Below are 17874 nucleotides of genomic sequence, written 5' to 3'. Positions count from 1 at the left end.
GTCAGTATATTTTACCTGAGACCAATCAAACAGCGATCTCCGTGCCTTCAATTTTGCTATGACATATTCCAGGGGTGCAGAGAGCGAAAGTGAGCGTAACCCCTGGATATCGAGGATGGGATAACATAGCGGCTAGCTATTTGATTGGTGACAGGTAAAAAACCCTGACCTTTCACTAGGCTGACTTCAAAGCCAATAAGGTATACCGTTACGCGACCGCAGGATTCTTTTGATGTACATCAAAAAGGACAAAACTAGCCTTCTCTTCTCATCCACAAGAGGGTGAGCCTTTGTTTTTGCTATGACATATTCCAGGGGTGCAGAGAGCAAAAGAAGTGAGCGTAACATACCCCTGGTTATCGAGGATGCTCAAAGACCTGTTACTTCCAGAGCTTTGTCGCTAGACAGGACGTGTCATCAAAACGAGGCAAACCAATGTCATAGCATCGTTCAATCAATATAAAACTACAATTATGACTTCGAGATGTTGGAGAGCTTCATATGCCTTGTTTCAAAGATGTCAATAGTCGGCAAGGAATGAAACCAATATGACAGAGTGTTGTTTTCTGTACTCTTGCAGTGGCGTAGCAAATCATTTTTCGAAGTGTATGCATACAGGAGGTCGAGCGTCCGAGGCGCCTAGCGCCGGAGAAAGGGGAGTGTATGGGAGAGGGAGTTCCCCCTCCTAAGCTTGAAAACAATAACAGAATTCTACTAAGCCCTAGAACCAATCTCTCGTATTCTTGGAAATCCTTTTTGTCTAATTATTAACAAGTAAAATACGACTTTTGATAAGAATAATATTAAATTCTGTACTTCATTAACTAGATTTTGATTTAGAATTCTAACGTTTGTATCAGACTAAGAGTTTTCAATAAGATTTGTTTTTATTCGTTCCTTTTTGCCACTGATACAGACGGTCCATATTAATCATTAAAAAAGAAATTAATAAATGTATGCTACGCCACTGGCTTGTATGGTCAAAGCAAAGGGACCTGAGAATTGCTACAGTTATAATTGGACCTAAACTAAGGTGTTCAGAAAATTATAACAGGTTTCAAGTTTCGGTAAAAATGCCACCCCCATTGGTGGTAAATACAATACCGAGAGTTGATCTACACCCTTAAATAGCCGTTACACATTCTCAGGTCCTTGTATGTTGTACGCCTTTCTTGATACAGAGCTAGACGCTTTGGCTGAATGTAAAGTGACAAAAAACTGAACAGGATAATGAGAATTGACTGTCACAAACATCATGAAGTGTTACAGATGACAATGGACTTGTCACATCCAGAAGTTTAATGATGGGATTATTCATTATTGTAGGAATACACTGACTGAACGCCCGTTTGTGAGGCGCATAGGAGACGGCCAATCGAGTTGGATGACCAAGATTTGTTCTTTCCCGTACATTGTACATACCAACACCGGGCGCCAACTAGTTTTGTAAGTTGCAAGTCTTACCTAGGCTGGTCCACTAGATATCAAATGGTTGCATTATGTACAATAAATCTTTCTTTATCAAGAACAGATTTCTTTCTATTTCATGGAATCCATTAAAGTTCTGTCCTTAGCTTCCTTTGTTTGAGATCATGAGCCCCTTTTATACTTTCATTAGTCTGTTATACCTGCATGAAACGAGGAGGATCCAGCTCCCAGGTGTGTCTTCCAACATTGGCATTTTCAGTTCTGCCTATCACAAATAAGTAGCAGATGATGTTTCTTTCTTATTTTAATTCTGCGCAAATGACGTCTGGGTATGTGAAGAATCTTGGTCTCGATGACATCCTTTTATGTAGAATGTCTGCTCCTTTTTTCATCGTCAGTGGATGTCCAAAAATGATGTACATTGTAAGAACAACACAAGACAATGTTCTGTAGGAAATCCACTTTTATTGAATTCTAAGTAAATGTCCAAGTTATGATAGGCAAGAAGTTCTATAAACCTGCAGGCTTCTTTCCTTCATACAATGAGCCTGGTTCTACTGAAAGATAGCAGACTTAATAATTATCATGGGTAGGAAATAAAGCTGAAGGTTAAAATGCCTTAATTTCTATCAAGCCTGCCAACGAATGTATAATCTTAAAAGAACAAAAAAGTATATGGGTTTAGTATGATTGAGTGATATGAATATCTTATGGTTTTGTATGGTTTATCGAAATGAACAACCGTTGCTGTGAGATACAATTACCTTGTAGCTTGTGATAGCCATAGAAGAACAGGGATGCAGAAATTGTGTATTAAGTTACAATAAAGACAACATCTCCAAATTTGACAAATAAAAATTCCACCAGTAAAGTGTATTTCAATACTAAATTCAATGTTTGGTAGGTTAGAAATCTACAGAAATTATAACTACAGCATAAACAGACAAAATAAACACAAGTGAATGTTATCTACCAATACTAACCTCTGACAGGTCACTGTGATGTACAAAGTCATAACAATCTCTGACAGGTCACTGTGAATAACAAAGTTATCACAATCTCTGACAGGTCACTGTGATGTACAAAGTTGTCACAACCTCTGACAGGTCACTGTGATGTACAAAGTTATCACAACCTCTGACAGGTTACTGTGATGTACAAAGTTATCACAATCTCTGACAGGTCACTGTGATGTAAAAAAAAATATCACAATCTCTGACAGGTCACTGTGATGTACAAAGCTATCACAGAGTACATTATTACAAAATTGTCCTTAATATTAATTACAGTTGAATACAGGATCAAACACCTATCAATAGAAATGCTACGACTTATGTAAAGAGATATGTAAACAGTAACACAAGGACTTAGTAAATTATTATGTACAACAAAAGTATTGCTATGATGATTTGTCCGTAACAGGACCGCTGATGGTGAGAAATATTTCATGATGGAGACAGATCTGTCCTTAATGGGTTGAAAGCTGACTATGACAAATACATCCTATTTAAAATCACCATATATGCATACTCAGAAAGTTGACACTGTGAAGCACAAACTGTATAGCAGTATTTTGATATATATGTACAAAGAATCTTCATCATTGAATACTCTAAAAGTAAAGCATAACATAAGTAATGATAACAAAATCATATCACATACAGTCTTGAGCAAGTCTTTAAGATAAATAACTGAAATTCATCGAGTTCTTATACCAAAATAAAAGTAATTTGCATTTTGAAAATAATTGTCAGTAAAGTAGAGAATGGAGGTAAGAGTGATAACAGGGTATGTATGAGAATTCAACACATATGTATTCAAGGGTGAGTAATGTAAACATCTGTAGGCTCAGTGTAGGAGCAATGTAAACATCTGTAGGTTCAGTGTAGGAGCAATATAAACATATGTAGGCTCAGTGTAGGAGCAATGTAAACATATGTAGGCTCAGTGTAGGAGCAATGTAAACATCTGTAGGCTCAGTGTAGGAGCAATGTAAACATCTGTAGGCTCAGTGTAGGAGCAAAAATATCAAAATATATTCTCCAAGTACATAATCACAAGACACCAAATGTTTCTGGAGAAACAGGTACATATGATATAGTAACCGTCAAAACACATTCAACTCTACATGTAACATGACACTTAAACTATTTCTATATATATATACACATAAAGATCCTGCTTAGTATTATTTCAGATATATCCAGAGTAAATTTAAACTAATTTGTTTCAAATTTACAAATTACTGTACATGTTTATTATAAAAATATTTGCTGTGTATAAACATTTGCTCAATGGTAAACATTTTTACATATATCTTACTTCTTACACTTTTTGCACCAGCAACAAAGTTTGAAAACATTACAACAAAGTTTCACTGTGTACATCATGTAAGATACAATATACAACACTCATACACCCAATCACACCCAGCTGCCACTAACAACATTCAAACGAGACTCAGAACTCACAATGTAAGTAATGCCACACGATCACTCAAATGAATATTGAAGTACATACAATAAATTACAACAAGCAACAGGTATTTCTCTTTTATTCAAAGTAAAGGCCACTTGGGTTTTGTGCTAGGAAATTTCTGGTGAACTTTTGAACCGAAAACATCAACAATTGATTCCTTCAAGGATCTAATCCAGAAAACAAAAATCTACCACTCCAGTGTCAAGACACTGGCCAGCAACATGATTTGGTGTGACCAAAGGAATATTTCTTGTTGATATTTCTTTACTGAGAAACCAAGGTTTGACCTTGGTAATTACCTTGATTTCTACCTGGAGGCCTGGGCCTACCTTTAGTCAATAACCTGACAGGAATTGCTGAGTGGCTGCCAGAATTGTGACATTCAATTCCTGGCATGGAAACGTACATGCTTGTTGCACTGATACAACCGGTATACCAGGTTCCTATAGGATCACTAAGTACACACATTTACCATTGTTACCATATAAATACTTAGCTACCACTACATGACTAAGTTCCGTAATGCACCAGGGATAAGGACTATGGGGTGTGCAACACAGACAGGCAATGATGATATTGGCTATTCAGCCATACTTTAGGCATAAGAAAAGCGGTCGTTCCAGACAGGACGATTAACTACAGATTTAGCACTACCCAAACGGTTACTGCTGCACATAGAACGCACTGATTTTGCACTGCCAGGCCGTAAACTATTGATGGACTTTGCACTGCCTGGACGGAGGGTGCTGGTTGTGGACTTGGCACTGCAAGGTCTGGACCTCTTGCTGTGCATGGTTGAGCCTGTGGTACTGCTGAAGACACTTGTGAGGCTGCGTGTGCGCTGACCCATGGAGCCTTCGTATGGTTGGACGGCTGCAACAGGAACCCCATACAGGACAGTACGTTTGTAGTCAGTCAGCTGTTCGTCTCGTGACATCCCTCGTGTTGACTGGGTGGTCTGGAGGCGACGCAACATTTGCTGGAATGTACAAAAAGATGTATAAAATGCTTTCATCTTCAAATTAAACTGATTGTCTGTATCAATGTCAACGAATATTTCCATGTACAAATAAATTACATCCATATCAGCTAACAGCTACAAAGTACAAATTAATAGTTGACAAACATTCCATGCTTATCGACCAATTATCTACCAATTATCTACAGCCACTCTTTTTGTTTTGATGTCATAAACAAATGGACTGTCAGAATGACCGCCTAGCTACTGGCAAGTTTCCAATAGTCTCAACAAACCTCTTCCAACACCTTAATATCAAATATTTTGTCAACAAATCACTGTACGACTAAAACATATTTGTAAAACATTCATATGCCCCCAACTTCCACTTTGATATAAATGGAACTTAATACAAAATCTTAACAAAAAAAGGAGCTAAACACAATACATGTGATCAAAGTCAGTGAAGTCAAAATATGTCGACACACTGACTTATATAAATGTTTAAATATTAGTGTAGTTCTCCTCACTATGTATCAACTATTGAGCACAAGGTCTTACTAAGGCGTTGTACATGTATGTACGGACAGACTAATAGTAAAGCACACATTATATGCCTCTTTCACTAACTGTTATGAGCATAAAATACTTCTGTCCAATGTATTCAAGGGTAACAGAATAACAGTAGAACTGGTGTTTACATTTACAACTAATTTAGCATGAGGTGCTGGAAGTTTCTCCACTGTCACGTGTGGATATTTACTCAATCTGGGCCATTTAATTGAGGAAAAATATATAAATGTATTTGGTCCATAACTTATCCTACAGTACTAGTGGAGAAGACATGTGGCCCTGTTTATGTCCTGTGGCCCTGGTCCTGTGGCCCTGTTTATGTTATGTGGTGATCATGTATCCATATTGTTTTATTGGTTCTATAAAATCATCTTTACCATAATAATACAGCTTGGAGAAATTTGTTTTGTAAATAAAACACCTCATCATGCACTTTGTTGATAAAAGTAGCACTGTAGTTTAAGTCGCTGAATGGTATTACATGTGTGGGTTGATCTAGATCTTGAATCAAACAGTTACCTCTGCTTTTTACATTCCCATTTAACATCTCTACATTGAGATTACCTGAACATCAGAGGTACACAGGTGCACAAGATTGGGAAATACACACTGTCATGTGACATACAACAGTGAAATGTCTACCTGTAATGGGGTTTCAGCACGACGTGTTGAAGGATCACTATCAGTTGTCAATGTCAACCTACCGTTTGATAATTCCTTTTAGACAGATCTACTTAACCACTTATCATGTCTGAATCATTCAAGGCCAGAAATAAAACATAGCAATGGCCTGTGTATATATAAATATGTCAAGAACTCAACACATGTATTCTAATTACTCTTTTCAACATTATTTATAATTGGTGTATTATTCAATCATATCAACCAATCAGACACAAGATATTGAGTTTCTGCGTTGATGGTGTACACATGTACCAGTCTTCTACCTGACAAGCAGCATTGCATTTTAATATTTTCTGGCATTTAATTTTCTAACATAATAAAGTACCCAGTTGACATCAGGTTCGTATCTTGTTCAAATGTTTGAGTGGACTGTCAAATATGATTAAGTCAACAATATGAAATTGTTTGCTATATGTACACATGTTCCTGGCACAGTGTTTTACATAACCGGTTTTCAAACACTCCAAAACTGTTCCTGTACAAAGCGTTCAATGAACGTGTGCCTGCCTATCCAAGTTTTAAACATCAAGTCATTCCACAGAGGACTTTTATAATAGAATATATATTTATTTAAACTTGTCATTTTTGTAAAATAAGTGATTCTTAATCGTGAGTCAAATGAAATGCCTATCAGTATACAATTAATGCCAATCAATGCTTCTTGTATTTGTGTGTGTGCAAAAAATAGCTCTGTTTGAGATCAATCACAAATTGATTAAGGGGTTAGCAGATACAGAATTAAAACCAATATAGGTTTTGTCTGATTGGACTTACAAGTAATGTATACAGTATATTATACAATATAGTCTATAGTCAGGCTAACAGCAGGAAATTTAAGTTGATCAATACTTTTTGTTGTTTTTATTTGTGATGAAATTGACTGAAGTATAAGATCAATCACATCTAGATTTGAGGGGAGTTACCCGATCCAGAATTCAAACTAATAAAGGTTTTGCCTGAGCAGACTAGCCAGTTTGTTGTATACAGTAGGAAAATGGTTGGTCTAAAAGGCACACATTTACCAATCCATTCACTGGTCATGCTCGAACAATAAGACCAGGTTTGTACAGTGTCTCACATGAATGGTTGGGGTAGCCGTAAGGTGCAAGGTCACATAATAGGACCGGAGTGGTCAGTGCTGGGGACCCTCCTCTCCAGGGATTATACAAGTTTGGTTAGCATGGTTTCTGTGGCTATTTGTGGTCTGGGTTCACAAAGTGGACGTTTATTCTTTCCAGCTAGTCTACCAAGAGACACTAAAGCTAAATTATGTATTTCAATAATTCACAACTGTTATCACGTTCTTTTGATTAAAGTTTTGAGTAAAGTTTCCCTGCATACAAAACTGTTCATTAAAAACATTTGAAGCTCACCTAACTTTAAATTTTGTCAGCAAATGAAATACACTGGCCGGACTTTGAAGCGGAGTAACAATAGAGTGGTGGGCCATTGTCTTGGGGACAGGCATACAGTGGCTAGGTTTGATTAAACTTCCCAGATCTGATCAACACCAGTCTATTGTTGTTGTGTTTTATATGTGGACCAGTTCAGTTTACCAATACAATTACATACAAGTGTAGTTATTTATGTATACAGGTAGTGTCAAGTTTTTTTTAAGCACATACAGTTACATTATCGAGTCATGACATGACAAGCAAACATTTAATTAACCTAGCTAGCTACTACTGGTACGGACATCAACTAGAGGCAGGCTTCCACAATCACTCTATATCCTGATTATACAAGTCATTCTATCTATCTGTCTATCTACTGATGCATTAACACAGATTCAATCTCTTTACTTTTGTGCATTTATAGTAGACATCATCGTTCTGTCTATATATAGGTACAATGTACAGATAAAGCTGTAGTAGACATCATCGTTCTGTCTATATATTGGTACAATGTACAGTTAAAGCTGTAGTAGACATCATCGTTCTGTCTATATATTGGTACAATGTACAGTTAAAGCTGTAGTAGACATCATCGTTCTGTCCATATATTGGTACAATGTACAGTTAAAGCTGTAGTAGACATCATCGTTCTGTCCATATATTGGTACAATGTACAGTTAAAGCTGTAGTAGACATCATCGTTCTGTCCATATATTGGTACAATGTACAGTTAAAGCTGTAGTAGACATCATCGTTCTGTCCATATATTGGTACAATGTACAGTTAAAGCTGTAGTAGACATCATCGTTCTGTCCATATATTGGTACAATGTACAGTTAAAGCTGTAGTAGACATCATCGTTCTGTCCATATATTGGTACAATGTACAGTTAAAGCTGTAGTAGACATCATCGTTCTGTCCATATATTGGTACAATGTACAGTTAAAGCTGTAGTAGACATCATCGTTCTGTCCATATATTGGTACAATGTACAGTTAAAGCTGTAGTAGACATCATCGTTCTGTCCATATATTGGTACAATGTACAGTTAAAGCTGTAGTAGACATCATCGTTCTGTCCATATATTGGTACAATGTACAGTTAAAGCTGTAGTAGACATCATCGTTCTGTCCATATATTGGTACAATGTACAGTTAAAGCTGTAGTAGACATCATCGTTCTGTCCATATATTGGTACAATGTACAGTTAAAGCTGTAGTAGACATCATCGTTCTGTCCATATATTGGTACAATGTACAGTTAAAGCTGTAGTAGACATCATCGTTCTGTCCATATATTGGTACAATGTACAGTTAAAGCTGTAGTAGACATCATCGTTCTGTCCATATATTGGTACAATGTACAGTTAAAGCTGTAGTAGACATCATCGTTCTGTCCATATATTGGTACAATGTACAGTTAAAGCTGTAGTAGACATCATCGTTCTGTCCATATATTGGTACAATGTACAGTTAAAGCTGTAGTAGACATCATCGTTCTGTCCATATATTGGTACAATGTACAGTTAAAGCTGTAGTAGACATCATCGTTCTGTCCATATATTGGTACAATGTACAGTTAAAGCTGTAGTAGACATCATCGTTCTGTCCATATATTGGTACAATGTACAGTTAAAGCTGTAGTAGACATCATCGTTCTGTCCATATATTGGTACAATGTACAGTTAAAGCTGTAGTAGACATCATCGTTCTGTCCATATATTGGTACAATGTACAGTTAAAGCTGTAGTAGACATCATCGTTCTGTCCATATATTGGTACAATGTACAGTTAAAGCTGTAGTAGACATCATCGTTCTGTCCATATATTGGTACAATGTACAGTTAAAGCTGTAGTAGACATCATCGTTCTGTCCATATATTGGTACAATGTACAGTTAAAGCTGTAGTAGACATCATCGTTCTGTCCATATATTGGTACAATGTACAGTTAAAGCTGTAGTAGACATCATCGTTCTGTCCATATATTGGTACAATGTACAGTTAAAGCTGTAGTAGACATCATCGTTCTGTCCATATATTGGTACAATGTACAGTTAAAGCTGTAGTAGACATCATCGTTCTGTCCATATATTGGTACAATGTACAGTTAAAGCTGTAGTAGACATCATCGTTCTGTCCATATATTGGTACAATGTACAGTTAAAGCTGTAGTAGACATCATCGTTCTGTCCATATATTGGTACAATGTACAGTTAAAGCTGTAGTAGACATCATCGTTCTGTCCATATATAGGTACAATGTACAGTTAAAGCTGTAGTAGACATCATCGTTCTGTCCATATATTGGTACAATGTACAGGTATAAGCTATAGAAGATAACATCGTTCTGTCCATATACTGGTACCAGATATGCGATGTAAGGCTTAATAACTAGAGGCTTGCCATTCAATCCTTCGTGGTCATTATTAATTAACAGGACACATCTAATGTAAACACAACAGATAATTCTATTTATAAGCTATGATCAGTTTACCAGACATACTCAGTACTAAGTACTTGTAGCATTAACGATCTGGATTGATCAGGTACATCAATATTTCATACGTACACACATTTCAATCAACAATTTCACTTAAACAACCATTCTTGTTTCACATGAATAACTGTGTCACAATAAACCATTTCACATATATATGCGGAACAGACATTAAACCACTAAGAATGGTTTTCCTGACTGATACTAAATGTATAGAGGTCCTTTATACAGCTGTACACTAGAAAAACATGATAAAAATTACCTTTGCGCCAGAATACATGACATACTTTCATGTAAGAGTACATGAGAATTGAGATATCATCTCTGGGACATGATGTACACTGTACCTTTGTGTAGGAGTACATTATTGTACATGACATATATACTTTTGTGTACAAGAACATGTTATACAACTGTACTCTTCGTGTACGAATACAAGACATATTCTTGTGTGGCAGTACAATGTACATGACAATAATTGCCATACCTTGGAACTGTATCAGTAATTGAGTATGACATACATGTATGACACTTGACAGAAGACAGCAACAAATCATCCTCGATATCCAGTGGTTCTACTCACTTATGCTCCGGTAGAGAGCGCAGGTGAGCATAACCCCTGGATATGGAGGATGCAACAAATGGACTTTAAAATAATGGTCATTCTGTGATAACAATAACACTGGTAGCTTTAGATGGTCATAGTGGTGAGATTACCTGTAATCATATATATTATAATGACACTCACATGAGAAAGATACTACAACTTAAACTTTATATTCGGCTATAAGCTAGTGGATCTATGCTTCAAAAATACTGAACAAGTTTGTAATTTGGAGACAACATCATGGAAACGTAATTTACAACTCTGGATATATCTAGATCTAGCATTGGTCAAATTCAATCAACTCAGGATGTCTCTGTGTGTGTGTCTTTATTCTGGTAGACAAACAGCTCCTGACGTCTGATACATGTAAACAGGTTATCAGTGAGCTGTATGTCACAAAAGGTTGGAATAACTGTACTAATATGAACCTACTCCACGTTCTCCCAGGTAGTCCTCCCACTTGTTCCCCAATGTATAGAGATAATTAACCTTCAGTGCCAAATAACCAAATAATCAAATCCCAGCCATGTGTATGCCTTTGGATATAATAAGTACTGCAAACATCACTTCTTGATTTCATACTACATACATATTTTATATCACGTTATGGAAATAAAAATCAACGTATTGCAGGGCAGTACTTATTCCTAAATCGGTTTTAAGACAATGTATGATATGGTTTGATCTTTATTATTGAAATCCAAAGCCACCACTTTTGTTACAGTGCGTGAAGTTTGACTGCTATCGACCCAAGGCAAATTGAGTTATTCCGTAGAATAAGCTAGAAATTTCACTATGTATAGGTATGTGACCTTAATCTTCAACCAAAATTCTCCAGCAATTGTAAGCACTTTTGGTATGGAAGCAGTGTATCTTTTTCTAGTCTGAGTGTTATTGGCAAACATGAACTTTACTTACAGTAACTCTGACCTTGACCTTTGACTTTCAGACCTGGAAAGCAATCCCAATCAAGCACTTTCCATCAGGAAATTGTGTATGAAGTTGAGGTTTGATTGGCCTTTAGACATTTTTCATGTGGAAACCAATTCTTTATTTGTTGGAAGTGACATAACCTTTGACCTTAGGACCTCAACAAGCAATCCTAATCAAGCCCTGGCAGTGAAGAAACACTGTGTAACGTGTTTTTATAGCCAAAACAGGTGATAAACTGAATAACTGGAACAGACAGACAACATTAAATAAATGTCCACATCCTTCTCAGACTTGTTTAAATGGTTGAGTCAATATGCAATTGGAATGTTTACCTAGCTGTATATACATGTAGCTCAACATTAAATAAACTTCAACATTTTCTGACATATCCAAGGAAACATGACAACACTGCTACCTTTGGAGGCCTGCCATGTTTGTCCAATAACACTTCTCAAACACTGAGGATGTCTGAGCAACAAAAGCATACATAGCTAGGTTTGACATAACATAACTCCATTTTCCAATATTTTCTATACTTGGTAAAAATATGTCAATAGCTTTTATCATACCATTGTACATATGCATATTATATTCAATTTGAAGGATATTTGTTTATCAACTGATTCCATTTGAGAGATCTGTAAACCAACATGAAACATATTGAACTGAAATATATATAATTAAAGGTACTTTGTTCTTGTAACTTGAAACACATTTTTTTACTTTTAAGATTATAAACATGATTTATACATGCTGATACATAAGGTACACATACTGTTTGCTTGTAAAGATAGTCAACTTTCAAACTTCCAATTGGCAATTTTACTTTTACATTTTTATTAAGACTGACACAAGGGAAAACCCATTGCATGGTAAATTTATGATACACTTAATTACAATGGGATTATAATTATAAAAGACAAAATGGTAGCTTGCTCACCATTGAAATAAGAATAAAGAATGCCTTGGTCATCTACAATGTTTTTTAGACTCAACCAAGATTAAATTTGGTGACTTGGAGGAGATTGATTTGATCGATCTTATAGAAAATAATGATAATGTAATTTTTATTGATTATTAATTGTGTAATGCAGGAATAATTCACCCAAACCAGCTTTTTGCTTGTGCATTTATGATTGTTTGTACTAGAGACATGTACAGGAAAAAAATAGGTTGAAACTTAAGACTTTGAAGCATACAGAAATACATGTACAGTATTTCTAAAATGTAAAAAGTAGAAACACTGACAAATCACATATATAGTACATTTCACTTAATATCACGTCTGTTAATGTCAATTTTCGGTTATTATCATGTTTTTTTGATGCACCGTTTTTCCTGCTATATAATCTATGCAATTCAATTATTTTATTATCACCTGATTTTATGTCGCTTTCTCTTAATATCACTTTATTTTGGCCACTTTCGCCAAAAAATACAGGTAAATGGTGGTATTGATTCATGATAAATGCCCTGGGGACCTTCTGTCACACCCTGGATGCATTATGTAAACAATGCCTTGGCCTAACAGGGTATTTTTTACACCTGGCTGACTGTCAAACAATAGGTTACACCTGGCTGACTGTTAAACAATAGGTTGACTTACATACTTGTTAACATGATATTCACCTGTGGTTGGGGGAGCTAGGACAGTCTAACATCTGTAAACGTTTCTAATGCCAAGGGTGATGTATTCTTTCAACTAATTATAACATGTGTACTATCTTCGATTACACACTTGCAGCAAATATCTAAGAAAATTAACCTATAAAAAGATGTTACTAGCGAAAGAACATTATATATATCAAGACAGAGGTAAATATTTACCAATTCTCATGTTTACAATTGGATTTGATGTAGAATACCATCCAAACACTTGTATGCCTACATCACTACTACAGTAAACAATCATAATTACAATCGTACTGATCGTCATTTTGCTAATAACTATATGAAATGTAACTGCATACTGAAATGAAATACAAATAATATATTTATTTCTATACTTATTTACTTATATCTATATTTCAACTAGGGTAAAGAACAGGGTTAGTTACAAAATATCAATCTTCTTCGTAGAGCCACATCACTTAGGCATTTGACTAAGTTCACTTCCAGTTTTGAGGACTGAAAAACATCAGAAAATATGTATTCTGCTTATGCCATGTTTCTGTTAATATCATGATTTTCTCTGACAAATGGGAAGTGATATTAAGAGAAATCTACTGCATATGAAAATGTACTTAGGAAATGAAAATTCAATATTGATTATTCTTAAACTCGTAGAACCATATTCAGTTTATCTAGACCTTCAATTTTCAAATAGCATTGAAATGTGTTGTTATTCATAATCATATCAGCACCATTCAACACAAAACACTTTTTAATTTATTGTGTATTTAAAAGATCAATTATATGTGGTGGATTACATTTAATCCTCACAATAAAGATTTTCCTTCATGTATAGATTAGACTGTCCAGTCTAAATATGTACTTGCTCGATTCACATATTGTAAAGAGAGTGGATTGATGTTTGAAAAATAATTTGTCAGGCATTTTCAACAAACTGAATAGATATTCATGGTTTGTGGCTGAACACAAAACCAAGATATCGACATGTTACCGCCGAGTCGTTAGGATTAGCTGTCTACATTACCTATACAAGTAGCTTGTTATTGGTAAATAATACAGTGTCATTTTACCTTTAAGTTTAATTCACTTAAATTTTATGTACACCTATAGTTGAATGTTATTGACAACCTATTTGACTGTTACATGGACCTAAATGATACGATACTGTTACATGGACCTAAATGATACGATACTGTTACATGAACCTAAATGATACAATACTGTTACATGGACTTACTGTAAATCATATGCTACTGTTACATGGACCTAAATGATATGATACCGTTACATGGACCTAAATGATATGATACTGTTACATGGACCTAAATGATATGATACTGTTACATGGACCTAAATGATACTGTTACATGGACCTACTGTAAATCATATGCTACTGTTACATGGACCTAAATGATACGATACTGTTAGATGGACCTACTGTAAATCATATATGCTACTGTTAAAACATGGACCTAAATGATATGATACTGTTACATGGACCTAAATGATATGATACTGTTACATGGACCTAAATGATATGATACCGTTACATGGACCTAAATGATATTATTACCCAATAGTCTATATAAATTATAGTCATTTTTGACTGTTTCTGGCCTTTTGTCCAATTTCGGCTGTATTTGTCCAAATTTGGCTGTAGGGGTGAAACAGTCAAAACTGTTTTTCCGGTCAGAGCCAACTGTTACCCGGTGCGAATTTGATGCGCAGAAATCCCCCCTCGAGAGCCCCGTTCAAGCGATGCGGTGAGCACAACTCAGTGATGAAGCAATGGCATCACCCTCGGTAGGGGGAATCCCTGTGGAACTGTTTGCCCTTGGCCTAGCGGCATCGGGCAAACAGTTCCCCAGGGCTTCCCCCTACCTCGGGATGATAGTTTTGACTGTTCCCCAAATAGCCATGAAACAATTGTATACTGTTACATGGACCTAAATGATATGATTAGACCACTTTTTGATACATGTATACATGACTCATTATAGATTCCAAATTCAACAAAGTCTCCCTATTAAGCTTCCACCAATGAAGGGAGATGTATATTATACTAGTAAATAGTTCTTCTTCTGCTTCTTGTCTGGGCTGTAACTTCGAAACATTGATTACATATCTACCTTGATGAAACTTGAGGTACATATCTGCATCACAGCTGGGGTGCATTATACATGTACTACAATGAATCAGCTCGCTGTGACCTTTAATATATATCTAGTCCAGGTCAAATAATTAAATAAGACGTGTGAAATTCCCAAAGAAATCTTTTCTGAGCCTTAACTTTTAAATCATTTTGATACCTTGCTTACATTGGATTAATCCAGCCTGAATCAGCCATAGAAGGTTTGTTGTGCAATGTAATTAGGTCACTGTGACACTCACTTCTGGATCCAACTTCCAAGGTCAAATAGGTGTAAAATTTTGCATGAAATCTCATCCAGGCCAAACATTTAGATCATTGAAGACACATGTTGATGAGAGTTGAAGTGTGCATGCATGTATATGTATAAGTATCACCCAAAAAGAATGTGTGCAAAACAAGGTAACTACACCTCATTGTGACCTCCAACTCAAAGTCAAAGGCAACACAAGTGCAATATATATATAAGATTTAGACAGATAATGATGTCATGATGAAACTTGAAGTATATACCTGCCTCACTCATTAGGTATGCCTGCAATATGGCTGTCATTAGTGAGATTCTGACTTTCACTTCTTCATAAAAAGTAAAATATTGGTTACAAAAATATAGGTCAGGCTAATAGAATTTATACTTTGCCTGCATGCTGTTAGTACTTCAATACTTCAAATATGATAAAGTACATTACACCACTCGCAGTCACAGAAAGTATATATTACAAAGCATCCTCGATATTCCAGGGGTTATGGTCACTTACGCTCTCTAGATCTGCACCCCTCGAAAATGTCATACTCATAGCAAAATGGAAGGCTTAGTGTGCACCATCTTGTGGGTAAGACAAATTGAACATGTACCAACTATATATATAAACTGATTTATAAACAATAACAGGTGAGGGAGAAACACATTATTTTCATAAAAAATATATCTAATTTATTCTTATTCCCAAATCAGGTAACCAGACATTAAAACATTACATACATTACACTACATTTTGCTTTCATTTAACACTTTGATTCCAATGTGCTGACCTACCAGATTAAAAGCTAATCTCCTAACGTGTGGAGTATAATCTACATGAGTGGCCTTCAGTCAGGCGAACAAATCCAGTTGAACTACCATTCTTGATTACTTTATTATTTGTGCTACAGCAATTTCACTATACAAACACATTTATTAATGACCATTCTAACTTATATTTATGATACCATATATATCCCTAAAAATCTTCCTCTTTGTACAACCTACCATGTTATCTGACTCAATACGGCGCTGTTCCCGCTTCCTGTTCACCGCAGAGGGTGTCAGTCGCTGAATGAATGGCTCTGCTTTTACCCGCTGAGACTGTTTCTTCTTTGGACCTACATGCTTCATGATTTCCTTTAACAGTCTCTGATTTTCCTTCTCTATGGTTTGAGTACGACTTTGGTCATACGTAAAGTTTCCATGTTCAGATGTCAGTTTAGCTTTGGGAGGTGCAAACATTACCCTGCGTGAGTTTAATTTTAGCCTCTCCCGTCGTTGTTGCTCTTGTTCAATTTCCTGAACAGCATCCATTAGAACACTCAGATCCAACTGTTTATTATCTAGCTTTATGTTAGGTACATCCTCATATTGCACATTAGCGTGTCCATTATGTGAGCGTGGAGAGTGTTTAGGCGATGGTAATGGGGAAACATCAGTCATTTCACTATCTGAACCAGACTTAGACCTTTCACGAAATAAACGTTCATTACTCGTACTGATTCCTCGACTTCTTTGTTTTGAACTCTTAGGTCTGGATCGGTTAGAAACAGATATACCACGATCATCTTCATCTTCCATATCAGACCTTGATGGATGTATTTCCACTTTGCGAATGCCACCTGTCGACCATGCCTCCTTTGAGGGTGAATCTGCCTCATGCACAGGTGTTTTGTGTACTTGTAAATCTGAAGGTCTGTTGGATTTAGATTCCTTGGATTCGTTTTTCTGTCTGAATCTCTCTCGTTCCGTCTCTATGATATCCTCTTCGCCATCCGTCGAATCGTCCGAATAAGCACTGGAGCTGTCTGTAAAGCTATCATCACTGTAAGTCTCTCCTTTCACCACCACCCCCGGGCTTGCTTTGCCGTTTTTCGCTCGATTGTCACGTTTGTAACTACCAACAGAATCTGTATCTATATCACTACTGTCACTGTCACTCGAATGAGACGAGTCAGAATCACTATGTGATCGCCTGCTTCTCTGTGCCTTACTCTTTTGTGCATTAAAAGCGTCATGTTTGGATGATTTTTGTGGTTCGTTGCCAGAATTACCTGCTGCCTTTCGCGGCTTTGTGTTCTCTTGAATGCGATTATCCTCGTTCCGTGGTGTATCAAAGAAATCAAACACATCGGCAGTAAAGTCCGTCACTCCACCGACGACAGCCATAACGCTTACTTTCGTTATTTCCAGCTGATTTTCATTCTTACCTTGTCAAAACAACATGCCAACCTGCTTGTTTGATAGCAACTGATGACGTCACTTCCTCCAAGTCTCGCGTGAAATTTCGATGAATT

The 17874-nt window shown here is 36.2% G+C and overlaps 1 protein-coding gene across 1 annotated transcript; it reads right to left on the bottom strand.

The window, feature by feature from the left end:
* Nucleotides 1–1873: 1873 nt before the first annotated feature.
* On the bottom strand, nucleotides 1874–17846 carry LOC110445776 (cilia- and flagella-associated protein 97-like). The gene is made up of 2 exons (XM_021490556.1): nucleotides 16583–17846; nucleotides 1874–4885 (listed from the first exon to the last, which is right to left on the bottom strand). Exons 1-2 carry the CDS (start codon nucleotides 17744–17746, stop codon nucleotides 4502–4504), a joined length of 1548 nt encoding a protein of 515 aa, XP_021346231.1. The 5' UTR covers nucleotides 17747–17846; the 3' UTR covers nucleotides 1874–4501.
* Between the last annotated feature and the right edge of the window lie 28 nt (nucleotides 17847–17874).

Source organism: Mizuhopecten yessoensis, unplaced genomic scaffold (genome assembly GCF_002113885.1).
Source record: "Mizuhopecten yessoensis strain PY_sf001 unplaced genomic scaffold, ASM211388v2 scaffold2369, whole genome shotgun sequence".
In the NCBI taxonomy this organism is placed as follows: Eukaryota; Metazoa; Mollusca; class Bivalvia; order Pectinida; family Pectinidae; genus Mizuhopecten; species Mizuhopecten yessoensis.
This window is presented reverse-complemented; position numbering and strand designations above follow the sequence as displayed.